The sequence below is a fragment of the Nelumbo nucifera genome, chromosome 6, assembly GCF_055504915.1.
Source record: "Nelumbo nucifera cultivar China Antique chromosome 6, China Antique-T2T, whole genome shotgun sequence".
Classification (NCBI taxonomy): Eukaryota; Viridiplantae; Streptophyta; class Magnoliopsida; order Proteales; family Nelumbonaceae; genus Nelumbo; species Nelumbo nucifera.
Window position 1 is genome coordinate 17,437,390 of NC_142654.1, and position 14,212 is coordinate 17,451,601.

The 14,212-nt window shown below is 35.7% G+C and overlaps 1 protein-coding gene across 2 annotated transcripts in view; it reads left to right on the forward strand.

Annotated features, from left to right (window-relative positions):
• Positions 1-1,424, forward strand: part of UBP8 (ubiquitin-specific protease 8) — a 42,314-nt gene extending 40,890 nt beyond the window's left edge. For both annotated transcript variants that reach the window (XM_010249540.3, XM_088890178.1), the window contains one exon: positions 860-1,424. In XM_010249540.3, the coding sequence (XP_010247842.1) occupies positions 860-976 (117 nt within the window). In that variant the 3' untranslated portion in view covers positions 977-1,424. The remainder of the gene's footprint in view (positions 1-859) is intronic.
• Positions 1,425-14,212: the final 12,788 nt, after the last annotated feature.

Here is a 14,212-nt window from a genome sequence, read left to right on the forward strand (position 1 = left end):
AACTGTATAGGGATCAGTTCCAAATTGAAGCTCCGAACTAAGATGGTGTTTGCCACCACTGTTAGTGTATAGCCATGGTGTGTTGGGTGAGAATGGCCAAGCAAAAACATGAAATTAAGTTGTTTTAGCACAAAACATAAATGTATAATGTTTTGTTGTAGTGTTAAACACATAGACACTATTAGGCACCACATAGGACAAATGAAGTGGGAATGCCCCTCAGATTCAAAAATTGTCCTTTTGACATTTCCCCAATATGCCCATGCACATAACCCAATGCAAAGTTTTGTGTTTCCATTTCAACTTAAATCTGCCCAATCACATACATTTTTTGTTTGTTAAAGTCAAATTGCATGTGGCATCTGTATGGAGTCAAAACACAAATGCCACACCATGGTAGCCTTGTAGAAACACCACCTAAATCAACAAAGTAGCAGCATGTTCTATGTTTCTCTATTTAGTTATATTGGAAACATGTGTTGATGTTACGTTCTGCTAGTCATAATTCTTAGCAGATTGAAGTATGGAAACAACTATCAAAATAGAGAAGTAATGAGAGAAATAAAAAAATGTAATGAGAATCTGTATAGTATAACTGTATAAGTCAGTTTGAAGTTCAAGATGTCACAAATAGGTTTGTAAATATTTTCTAGGATGTTGAGGATGGTCTCGACTGATAAGCATTCCTATGTCATGCGGGTGTAGTAATACAACTATAAAAGTGAATGCTCTTTAATAAGCATGATCTCAAATCTTCTCAGCCATAACATTATTTTATTGATATACTGCATGCCTACAGTACACATTTATCCAAATATATTCTCAATCTGGGATTACTGACTTCATTTTTCCTGTGTAGCATGGGGGCCATCAGTGGTATGACTTTGATGACAGCCATGTTTTTCCTGTCAGTGAGGACAAGATAAAGACATCAGCTGCTTATGTTCTTTTCTATAGACGAGTCACAGATGCATAATATGACATTGCTAATGGAAGAAAATTTTAATCATCGGGGACCACTACTCAGCTGAAGCTACTCAATGCTTCCTTTCTATGTGGCCTTGCATGTACCATTTTTGAAAGTAGCATTCTTTCGTCATCGGCATTATATGGTTTGGATTGATGCACCTAAAGAGAGGTGGCATGGATGAATAGGAAAAGAGGAACTCAAGCTTAATGGTGGTGCCAAAGATGACTGTAACATATTAACAGATGAAAGTGAGGTTCTTAGCTGTTGAGTCAGGCCCTATCTGTCCTTTGTATGTTGTTAGCAAGTATAACTTTCTTTTAAGGAAAAATCTGCCACTAGTTTTCATTTTTCCTGAAGGGATGGTAGCTTCTACCCATTCTTATATTTGTTGATTAATTTTTTTTTGAGTGATATGTTTTATTAATGAGTTTCCTGAAAGTAGGACATTTCTCAATTTCCTTCTACATTCTTTTTCCATCAAGTCTATTGTTCCATTTTTCTTTCTGTAACTTTTCTCCTCCCATTTGGTTTGCTTGGTTTGGATATTGGAATTGACGGGTGGTTGATTATTGGCAATGATTTTTGTCCTTAATAGGACATTGATGACATCAGATTTGCTCATTTGTCTGAGAATCGAACAGGGCATGACAAGCAGAGAACACATTTTGCAGCAATAATATTGATGTCCTTGAGATAATAGTATTGTTACTGAGATCAGAACCCAGCTTCTTTTGCTCATTTGTCTGAGAATTGAACAGGGCAGACAAGCAGAGAACACATTTTGCAGCAATAATATTGATGCCCTTGAGATAATAGTATTGTTACTGAGATCAGAACCCTGCTTCTTTTGCTCATTTGTCTGAGAATTGAACAGGGCATGACAAGCAGACAACACATTTTGCAGCAATAATTTTGGTGTCCTTGAGAAAACGTTAAATAGTATTGTATTTTATTTATTTTTTTTGGTAACCCTGGCTATTAATTATTGTGTAGGTGAAATCAACGACATTTGTTCATTTTACTGGAAGAAATGAATACTGCAGGAGCAGATAATACATATTCTTCGATTTCGTTCTGGGTTCCAACTTCCAATTGTCCCTGACTATCTTTTTTATGGGGTAACAGCAAGCGCAAATCCAAGTTTCCAACTCCAGTAGAACTTTGATTCATTTTCTGTTATCTGATTGTTGTGGAAAGTGGATACAAGGTGTTCATAGCATATCGGACTGAACCGTTCGTGGGTAAAATACGTAAGCAACTTACAAAGCCTTTAAATCTTTAATTATGGACGTTCGGGTGATTCACATGAACTTTCAACTCAATTTTTTCTCCAGTTCTCCCTGGACGAATGCATCTAAAGTTCTAAACCGGCTAAAATGGACTTGTGACGATGATTTATTTCAATTGGTGGTTTGTTCGGATTCCAAAGTTAAAATTGTTAATGAGGGGAAATAATTGACGACAGAATGGGCGGTAAAGAGCTGCTGTCCAACGCCAACCTGCTTCAGAAGGCCAGAAGTTCTGAACCCTGAAATTTGGACTTGGACGCTAAATGGGTCCATCAATTACATGAATATACGTTTATATAGAAACCAAACACACCTACTAGAATGGTTGTACTTCAGCAGCATCTGTTGACCTGCATTATCTGTTTGCTGCACAAAGTCAGGACTAGCTACAAGGAGCCTCAGCTCTCAGTCGCATCGCCAAGGACGACGTGCGAACATAAGCATGAGCATGCCTGCAGATGAAATGGGGTGATGCAAGTTATCGTTTAATTTAATTGGTCCCCTCCTCCCACTAAGGGGCCACATGGTGGTTTGAAAATTAGAACCAAATAACCAACAAATCTCTTATGAGGCCAGATGTCTAGAAAAGTAGAATCAGTCAATCAGAAAAGCAGGGAGGACCACACGCTTTCATGTTTTGGGTGGGGTAGACGGTAGATCAAGGTCGAACAGTTGGTGTCAAACAACTAAGCCATCGAATCGAAGTTTACTCCGGGACCGCCCCGAGTCCCGACAATTATTTTGTTCAGTTTCAAATCGATGTAAATGCACGTACATGCTTTTTGTTTGGTATTACATAACACGCATTAGTACATGTGGTGTTCAATTGTCATATTTTGTTGGGTGGAATCTAAAAAAAGTAAACTCACTTTGGTCGTTTAATTGGTTCAATGGAGTATGAAACGAGGATTGATTTTAAGTTTATGACTGGGTTTTGCTAATTGATACCAGTCCATCTTGCATCCTTTCTCTTTATTGTTTTCTTCATTTGTTATCTATAAGAGAGAGAGAGATGATTTGAAAGCAGGGAGAGGGAAATAAATGGATCGGATTTTTCTCATGGTGATCTACACGTGAAGCCGAGGCATGTGTTCTCATTATATATAGTAAGCCATGATCTCTCTGAAGTTGAATTTCTTAGTTTCTCCATTATCGTTCTCAATATCGGTAAAAGAATTCATAGACGAAGAGAATAAAATTACAAATACATCCTCGTATCTCCTTTTAGGAAGAAAAGGTACAATTTCTCTTAATCGGCCTTACCCTTTATTCTGCTTAACAAAATTGCCTTTTTGTTGTTCAGTGGGCCAAGTCAACAATGATTTCCACTTGAATATGTAAAATATAGCTTTTGGGGATTATTTTGGTCAACAGGCCTTCCAATATTATTAGTTTATTATCTGTGGACAAAACTGGAATTCTGTAATGTTTAAAAGAATGATATTGTTTTTGCAATGTGCCAACTGGCTAGGTGGCAATAGGGGGTGTCCATGAAAAACCGAAAAACCAAACTGAATTGAGAAAACAAAACCGCAAAATGCGGTTAACCAAACCGATCGGTTTGGTTTCAGTTCGGGATTTTTGAAAAACCGAAGGACCGGATCGTTAACCTACAAAAAAATCGATGGTTAACCGAATTGGCCGGTATATATATTTTTAATATATGTCACATATTTTCTATGTATTATATATAAATATATATTCATTATATATAAAAATATATACTTATATTATATTTATAATGATCCATTTATAAATACATTATATATATTTCAAATATTTATAATATATTATATATCATTTATTATTTATAATATAATAGTATACATATATTTGTATAATATATATTATAAATATAAAAAACCGAAGAACCGAACCGATCAAAAACCGAAATCGATGGAATGGAATTCTGACTGTACCAGGGTTTGGGGTGATTATGGGCTATCCCTTGTTGTGTAGTCTCATGGAAAAAAAGTGTGGTGCATTTTTAATGCTTACTGCATACTAAATCAAAATTTCAACTATTCATGTTAAAGACGTAAAATGGTCTATTTATTTTTCATTGGTTCATATTTCATCAGATTTTATGTTCAACTGTGATGTATTACTTTTTCATTGGTTCAAGTTTTTTACTTCGTAGTTCTATTAATGCATCATAGATTTTACCTATTAATTTTACTGTTGTAAAACATATTAACATTTTCACTATCCAATTATAGGATTAAATTATTTCCTGAGGTCAAAAATACCAAAAAAACTGTATTACTTGCAAAATAATTTATGTATTTTTTTGGTATTGATTACTCGCCTTATCCAGCAACATTGCATTCTTCTCAAAGGTGGATTTAGAGCCGTTAGCAGTGGGGCCATTCAACTAGTAACAATATGGTTATTGAATGTTTCTCCTGCTCCTACCACCACTACTGCTCACATTTTTGAATACATAGTTTACATGCTACAAAATCACTGTTGGATGTAAATGCTGCATACCAAGACTAAAATCTAAATATTATTATATCCCATTTATGCAAAATCTAGAGTCCTATAGTGCTTTTGTAGTACTGGTATTAGAAAACATGTTTTAATACCATGCATAGGATTTCCTAAAAGCAAAAAATGTGTATACATTTGAGAGCGTCTATCCATCTGCACATAGGGGATATATATATTCATTATCATCATTATCATCATCATCGTTTCGTTAAATCAGTCAATTATGAGTTGGACCTTTTTGTATGGTGGATGAAATAGTCCCCATACCATTATACCATTTATGTAGGCTGCATTCCATCATCACCATCATCATGTGTGAGGTATGGCTTTCTGCGGTTGGATTGACATTGACACCCATCATGGGGTTTGTCTTTGTTTTCTGGATTCAGCTATTTGTTTGTTAAGACCTATCTATATCTATGGGTTGGAACTCGCTGGCAGGCAATGTTGTAGATACTGAGCCCACAAGAAAATGTTTTAGTTCTTGTACTGGTCCAGAACCTATAGCAACTAGCGGTATCAGGTCCAGAACCAACCCCTTTCAGTTGGGTTTATTGGGTTTTACTTGATTAAGACCTAACCTATTATTAGCTTGGTACTTTTAACAAAATCATCACAATCTCATTTAAAATAATATAAAAAATCTTATAGATACAGTGTCATATTTACATATAAAATATTTGAATTTAGTTCTTTTGTAACTAATCAGTTTTGGTCCTTATCCAATGGGTCAGGTTAGACCCAGCACCGAGTCAATTATTGTCGAGTCCAAAAAGTTGGGCTGGAGCCAGCCCATCAGAACTGACAGGACCCAGATAATAGGGGCCAGAATGATTCTGGTCAGAATTGGGTAATCATTGCCGTTGGATCAAGAAAAATATTTTGCTGATTGAATGTGGGCTATCGTTGATTGGGTCAATAATGTTATTATCTGGATTCTGGAATATGACTCTTACCAACCTTTTCTTATATATGTTCCTTTGTTGAGGTTCAATGCAACTTCATATCATCCTAGGGTTCAAATATGGTCCAAAAAAGATGTCTTAGATGCTTGGCATTAATGGTCTCTAAGAGCGTGTTTGGCACCGTGGTATTTATCTGTCGTTGCATTTAATTTATTAGTCACATCTATTTCAGCAATGAATGGATAAAAATGACGTTTTTTCAATGTTCATTGATGTGGAAATATCAACCAAATTAAGCGTCCCTAAAACATGTCCTATCATGTGGCATGTCGGAAAATGATGAAGCGATTTATTTATTTATTTTTTTGAGTTAAAATTCAAGAAATGCTTGATATGAGGCACAGAGACATAGACTGATTCCACCCAATGGTTTAGATGGTCACTCAGCATCCCTCTGAATATTCTCATTTAGTCATGTTAGAGAATAAAAATCGATTCAAAGACTTAACAATTTAAACTTTTTTCGTCACTTCTATTATAAGTGGGTTTGTGTTTGTTCACACTTCAAACTCAATAACCTTATGAACTTCTACAGACCTAGACCTAATAGTCACTTGTGAATTGCAATGAAAACACAAACACAAAGCATCACATGAAATGCTTTATCTAGTCATTTGCCTCTTAGTCTCATAGTGGCTGGGTCAGGCACCATGGATTTAATTATTGCCTGGAACCCTGGGTTGAGCCCAGTCCGGCCACGGAGAGTGAACAAGTGTAATTCTGGGGACCCGATGGGCCACGCTCTTTGAAATTTGAATTATTAACTCCACCTGAGAGATAATAGCAGAGAGTGCGGCCATGACTCTGGAGTCTGGCCCATGCATGCACCACGGGCCACGGCACGTCTCGTCTTAATCACCCCATAATTTGTCTTAATCAGTCTTACCTGGACAGACCCTAGCTTAGCTTCTACAGATAGTGTCCAAAAACATTCGACTGGCTCTGGCTGACAGTATCTGCTGAACCAAACTCCGTACTCACGCAATTAATATTAGATGCATGGGTGGGGTGGGGGTCCTGGGGATCATATCTCTGTACTGTTTTGTCATTTCATTCCAACCCTGGTGCGGCCCACGAGGCACAAGGAGCTTCATTGGATGGGTGTGCCCGGATACCCGATAAAATGAGCCTTCATAAATCATAATCATATGTTCGTAGGATCTGGATGGATCGGATCTCTTTTCTATATGCCGAACCCATAGATTTTATCATATATAATTTATGATGAAGCTCCGTTTGCCTCATTGCAATTAACGTTGGGACAGGTCTGTTTGGGTCTAAGACATGCCTGTTTGGCTCATTTGGTCATCACCCCTCTCTGTTCATTTAGTTACTCAAAATGCAGGATATAGGCGTTCTTCTTACTATAATCGAGCAAGGAATCGATCTTAAAAAAACTATATATATATTATATATATTATCTTTTTCTTAATTTTAATTTAAATTTAAATATGTAGAGTAAAGTTCTACCCAAAGAGATGAGGTATATAAAACTCTCTTTCTCTCTCTCTCTCTTAGAAAATCAGTTGGCAAACTTCTTGTACACATGACAACTATGGTCATAGGCAATAGATTCATGTTCTCTTAGTCAAAGTAGATAGTTTCTTTTGTCAGTTTTGTTGATTGAAATAAACGGAAAAAAATAAGATTGCATAATGTACAATGAATGAAGGGGTTGATAAGGGGTCACATCTTAATTAGTTCTTGAACATTCACTATGTTACTATGTTATGAATATATATATATATATATATATATATATATATGTGTATGTATATTTATTTGTTTATTTGTATTTTACTCATGTTAACAATTGATTCAGCCAATCTGTGTAATGCATAGGGCAGAAGATTATCTATCAAAAGAAAAAACATAGGGCTGCAGAAAACCTACATTAACCACTTGTTTCACTTGTGAAAGAAAAAGAAAAAAAAAACCACTTGTTTAGTTTCTCTATCCATGTAACCTATATGGCCCACCTTGTATTGGATTCTTTTGCCTTCTATAATACCACTATTGAAGGTTCAAGAGTTGAAAAAAAAAAAAGATTCCTATTTCCACATAAACAAAGGTTATTGAGCTAAAATTTAGATGCCGAGGGTTATTTGAGTTGACACACTTGGAGCACTTTCAACCTAACAGCCAAGGGTTCCATGTTCATGTATGAACATGGATTTTATGGAAAAGGGCCCATGTATAGAATATACCTAGTGTACTCATTTTTTTTATTCTCTTTATCTGTGGGACATGACACTCCTTGCCTTTTCTTCCCTCTTGTATACTGTACATGAAGGAATCTCTCAAGTTTTTTAAGCCATTGATATACAATAAGAAGCTCCTAATTGATGGATCAGGATACACAGTTATCATTTATAGAGGCTCCTGACTGCAAAGAATAATGCAATTTATATAGGCTAAATGGCTTTGATTCACCTTTGGAACTTCATTTATGTGTGGAAATCATATACATGCACCATTACACCTGAAGTATGAGAAAGAAAATCAATATTTTGATTAAGGTTTTATTTTTGGGTACTAATGTATAGTAGCTAGGATCAAGAGTTGAACTCATATTTTACTTAAAAAGATAGTGGAATTCTCTTCCTTGAGAGGTTGGACATAATAAAGAGAACTTGAACTCATGAACTGTAGAATATCTACAGAGCAATGATAGTGTTGGTGTTGGTAGTGGAAACTCCAAAGCCTTAGACTTGCTCTCTCTACTTGAAGTAGTAGTCTTCCACAAAGACCATCCCTTGCTTTCTTTTGCATCAAGGAGGGAATGATAAATCATGTCAAGAAAATAATTGTGTTCGATTCCTGTCGTGTAGCAAATACAGACCTACAGCTTTCAAGAATGCCATAAACCCTTATCATTCAATGAAGGGAAAAAAAGGGGAGGGGGGGGGTTATACAGTGTCATTCCCATTTACTATTAAATTTATAGCTTGTCAGTAGTCCCTTCATTGTCTGTCTGGGGAAACCGAAACTTGTCTTTGATTTGATATTTCCTCAACAAGGCCTCTGGATACATCAACTCATGTGACGAAATAGTGAAGGATGGTAACGTAAGCAGTGCACGATACCCATGATCAGAATGCTCCAAATCCGAATGCATCTCCATGGGAGCTTGCAAAGTCAAAACTGATTTCTACCTGTCAAGAAAAGAAAAGAGGTGGTCATGATTTGCAAAGTGTCAGCCACTTCAGTACTTATCATATAAAAAACAATTCCTACCATCCCAAAGTAAAAATGTTGAAATGGGATTGTAATAAATTTTCAAATATCCCACCCCTTTCCTTCACAAATGATGTTTGGTGATATGAAATGGGGTTCTCTTTATGTAACTAACATGATCATTTCTCTTGAAAATTTTGAAAATCGAGTTCAATCTTTATTCCGTGTTTAGTGGAAGAACTTAAGTGGCTAATGAGGTTTTTTAAGAGTTGGGTTAACAATTCCACCATGTTGTGTGATTCACTCCACAAGTATGACATTTTGAACTTTACCTATAAACAATGGAACTAGTCCCAATTCTATCATCTTGTAAAGAATTATCATGCAGGTGATCTCTTATTCACTCTGCAAAATTGCACTAGATGGATAAAGTTTTGGGTTTTGTTACTTTAGTAAGCACTCTAAAGTCCAGCAGTGATTCAATTCAAATATGTTAATTCCTTAACATAGATAGCCCATTGTGTTAGGAGTATGCTATTGTGTAATTAGTTTCCTGATTATGATCATGTGTTTGACTGTTTTAACTCAAATAAATTTCATAAACATAAAACATGCTTGTGATAAGATGTATACGTTTTCAATTGGTAATTGGGCCCTAGCTATGTGGTTGATATTGAGAATTTGAACTGGTAGGAATAGAAGTTTCATTGTTTTGGTATAGCTATCCAATTAGCTTGGGCAGGCTATAATAGAGGAGTTCATCACATCTCATCCCCACGAGGGGCCGCCCCACAGCACATCCCCACCGTGTATTGAGAACATCTCTCAATGATAACATCGTCGGTTCTGGTGCTATCATCGGATGATGCTCATAATACATGGCGGGGATGTGCTGTGGGGCGGGCCCTTGTGGGGAGGAGATGTGATCTCATTATTAGAGACCGGTGAACCATGCTTTATTTTTGGTATGCCCTCAGTTCTTCTAGCTCCTTCAACTTGTAACAAATTGCTTCTTCTTAAAGATTGCATATGTTCTTATATATCTAAATGTGCCAAGACCGTCCTAGCCTACTTGTCATTTTATCACCCATTGGAGCTATTCTATTTTGATTAGAATAAGGATTATATTAATAATAGAGATGCAAAATCATCTTATGATGAGGAGATGCCCTTAATTTTAGTTAACTAGCTAAAACTATAGTGTTAAAAATTACAAGTTTCTCGAACACCCTAATCTAATTGCCCTTTACATTCAACAAAGAAAGGATGCACCATGGAATAACCTTGGAGCGAGGTTGAAAAGGATTCATTCATATCTCAGTCATCTAATAGATATAATTCCAGCAAGCTCTATTTACCTTTATTATTGATTAGATATTGCATTCCGCTTTCTTCCACTCCCTTCTGAATACTAAGTTAATCAAGACAACATGCAATACTAAAGTAAGAATGGAGTGTTAACACAAAGTGAAGTGATTAATTTTGAAGAGAGATTTGCGATGTAAAATTTTCTAAAGGCATTACCAATCTTTAGAAAAATTTTATTTGTTCTTTTATAGTTCCCATGCATGAGTGGCAAATCCATTTTTTAAGAGGTATACTGATACCTCCTCTCTTACCCCAATTAAAATCAGGCCTTCTTTGCTTTAATTATGCTCTACTTTGCATTCTGCCCTACCTTGATTTGTGATGTATGCATCTGTATATGTATATATATACATATACACATGCATACATATATACATACTACAATCTTAAGAAAATCATGAACCCTACTTTATATTTGACATACTCTAATAACCCTAATTAATCAAATCTTTAAACTAACCTAACCTAATTAAATCTTTTTTTTTATAGATTGGGTTAAGTTGGGTTTGTGTTGGCCCAACATGAGTTACTCCTCTAGTGTCCGAGTCATGGTTCAGATGTTAACAATTAAGGTCTAAATGTAGCTTTTTGATACTTTGGTGACTACAATTTAGTTGGTGACAGCTTACACAGCTTGTATATCCGGCCTTACACTTCCATAGACACACACTCTCTCTCTCACACACTTACACAAACAAGTATATCATAAAGCATTTGTCCTATTAGAATATGAGGTCCACTAGCTAGCACTCATGCTACCTATGCTAGCCCACTGGCACTACCTTTTGGTCCTTAAGCAACTTGATGTGCTAAGCAAATGAAGTTGGCAAGAGAGCACCTTCATTAATGAAGCTGACTAAAGTCAAAGAAATGATCAATTCAGTCTTTTATATGGTTGAAATTGCCCATTCGTGCTCAACATTCAGTATATAGTTCATTTAACGGGTAGGTCATCACTGTACACAATATAGATAAGGGGTAGGTAGCTAGTGCTTTAAGTACCTCCATTCTTCCATCATTTAGCTTGTAAAAAATTGATATATGAGACCAACTTTAGATTGATCAGAATCAGATGGCCTACCTTTACTTGTGTCTCGTACATAAAAACAATTAAAAATTGTTTATCTATTTGGATCCACCAATACATAAGCTAGCTTTCTTGCAATAATATCAAAACGGATGATATATAATGGCAATTTTGTCAATGAATTATCCTTATCCTTATGATCGATCATTCTATGTGCTATGTACCCAACTGAACAAATTGACGATTATTTCTAAGTAGTAGATGACTTAATTTTGCACTGGAAAAAATAATAAGGGTCCGTTTGGTTTATAGTCGAAATCGGAATTAGAATGGTTCATTTACATAGTCTGTTTGGTTTAAAGAGGAATAGAAATGAGAATAAAAATCAGTAGGAATAGGATTTCATTTCCAAGGGAGGGGCAGGGAATGAATTCCCTCAAATGGGAGAATGTCATTCCAGCAGGAATGAGAATGAGATTCTGATTCCGCTCAAACAAACAGTTGGAATCGGAATAATTCATTTCGATTCCGATTCCAAACCCATATTCTCACAAGCCAAACGGGGCCTAATACTAACTGGAATTAATAATTCACCCTTAAGGTCAAGATATATACTTATGAAGTGAAAATAAAATAATTATGTTTTTTTTTCTCTTATCTTAAGGAGGCTTTCAAATGAAGTATGTAAACCCAACAATTCTAAGTATAAATGTCAAGAATTATTGTAATACTCCAAAAAAAAGAATAATAACTGTCCTTAGAAACTATTCAAACAAACCAAAACCTGAGTTCAATCTGGTTGGGTTGGATTGATTTTGGGATGGGGTACATCGGGTGTTCTAGTCTTACCTTAGTCCTTAAAACCCATTGAAAGTTGGCTTGCGTATTGATGTCGAAGTGCAAAGCGAGGCTATCTTGGCGTTTTATACCAGAGGAAGAGAGACGTTTCATGTTGGTGTCCTCCAAAGAAGGACAAAACTCATTTGTTTTTTTATTTTTGTACAAATCTAAAATTGATCATGTCTGTTTACAATGTGTCGGTACTCTATGAGATTTGATAGCTATATACATATATATCTTGAATGTGTCTTGAGTTGACAAGACGATCACCTTATCTCCCTACCTTTAAGGGCTGCATTTTAATTGACCTCTTCTGGGAAAGAAAGATGAGGAATTTCTAAAGAAAAGTGGCTGCCCACTCGTGGGTTTCTTTATTAATAGAGATATGGGGTAAAAGACAACACATCTGAAGTTTTAGCTAATAAAAGTTCTCTGCCATTTCATTGAGTAGGGTCGAGGGCAGGCACCGGTTTAAGTAATTAATGGTGTTAGCTAGATATTGTTAGACATGGAATTTTCAAAACTAACCTTAAGTTGATTTAAAATTTTAGGGTAGAAGACTTAAACCTCTCATGAGATTTATCCTACATACCAAAAACATTTCCTTACTTTTTGACGTTTGGAAGAAGTGTAAAATGTCATCAGTGTAAAAATATATTGATGACATTCTACACTGAATCTTAAATATATTTGACTGTTGTATTTTGAAATCGATGTAAAAAGTGGTTCAAGTTTTACATCGATAAAATCGATGTAGTTTTTACATCAATTATCGATGTAAAACTTTAAATGTGATGAGGTTTTATATCTATCATCGACGTAAAACTATACTCCATCCAAATGCACGCAAAACTGAACCAGAGTGTAGTTTTACATCGATAATGATTACACTTGTTTATCAAATGCGTACAAAAACTTCTTGATTTACATCGCATCCTTAGTATGTGACATCATGTGTGGTTTAATTTTTTGAGAGATCCAATTTTGCCCTTTTATTGCCTCTTTTCCTTTACCTCATTGTGTTTTAACTTATTTAGACAAGACCCTCCTCACCTAGAAGACACAAGTACACAACCTTTAACAAAGGTTCTGATTAAGGGGAGGTTCAGACCATAAAAAAGCATATTTAAACATTATACAAATGTATTGATTAACATGAACCTACAGTTCCTGCCATCCGATGCCCAAGATTCACCAGCTGATTGGAGGTTAAGTGCTTTGGTCAAACATCGTGTAGATCAGTCTGCTTTGTCCTAAGAGTCTCAAAATTCTGGGTACAATCGAGCTAAGTCCAGCTAAATTCCTCAATGTCTTGGCTCAATTCAACTAAAATACTATTAGGTTCGAGTTTGAGTTTGATTTGAATTATATTTCTTGATTCAAGTTTGGTTCAATAGCCAAAATTTTTTACCCCATCTCCATGTCAAGGAAAGCTACCTCCTCCCCATCGTAGATAGGGAATTCCTGGATTTTCTCCATCCTGAAGCAACCACTTAAAAATATGTCATAGTTGCAGGTATTTTAGAAATAAGATTATGTGAATTAGGAATTAGATTATGGGATCTAGAGGTTTTAGGAATTTAGGGGTATTTTAGAAATTAATATTAAATCTAGGCATATTTTAGTAATTTACAATCGAGTTCAGGGAATATAGTATGCAATTCCATCCCAATCACATCCTCATGGTGTGGGGCAAAAATATTTCCCTGATCCCTGTCGTATCCACATTTAAGATTGGGAACAACCTACCCTCTTCAGGGCGGGGTAGGGTGTGAGGCCCCGGTTTTATGGGGAAAATTGTCATCTCTAATAATACCAAAGATTTTTTGACCAAGTGGTCTACTGTTTGATCTTTTATGCTCCCATCATAATTAACTAACAAATTTCCACACTTTAATCCTAACGGACTTTCACATGAAAAAGTCTATTAGAGAATGAAAATCTATTCAGAAACCTTACCTAACACCTGATTTAAGGTTGAACGATTCATTGAGACTCAATAAAGAAAAAAAAAAAATCTGTGGCACAAATCATTGCTCCAAATTTATTTGGAGCGTTTGTTTTTGTTTTTCCTTTTCCACAC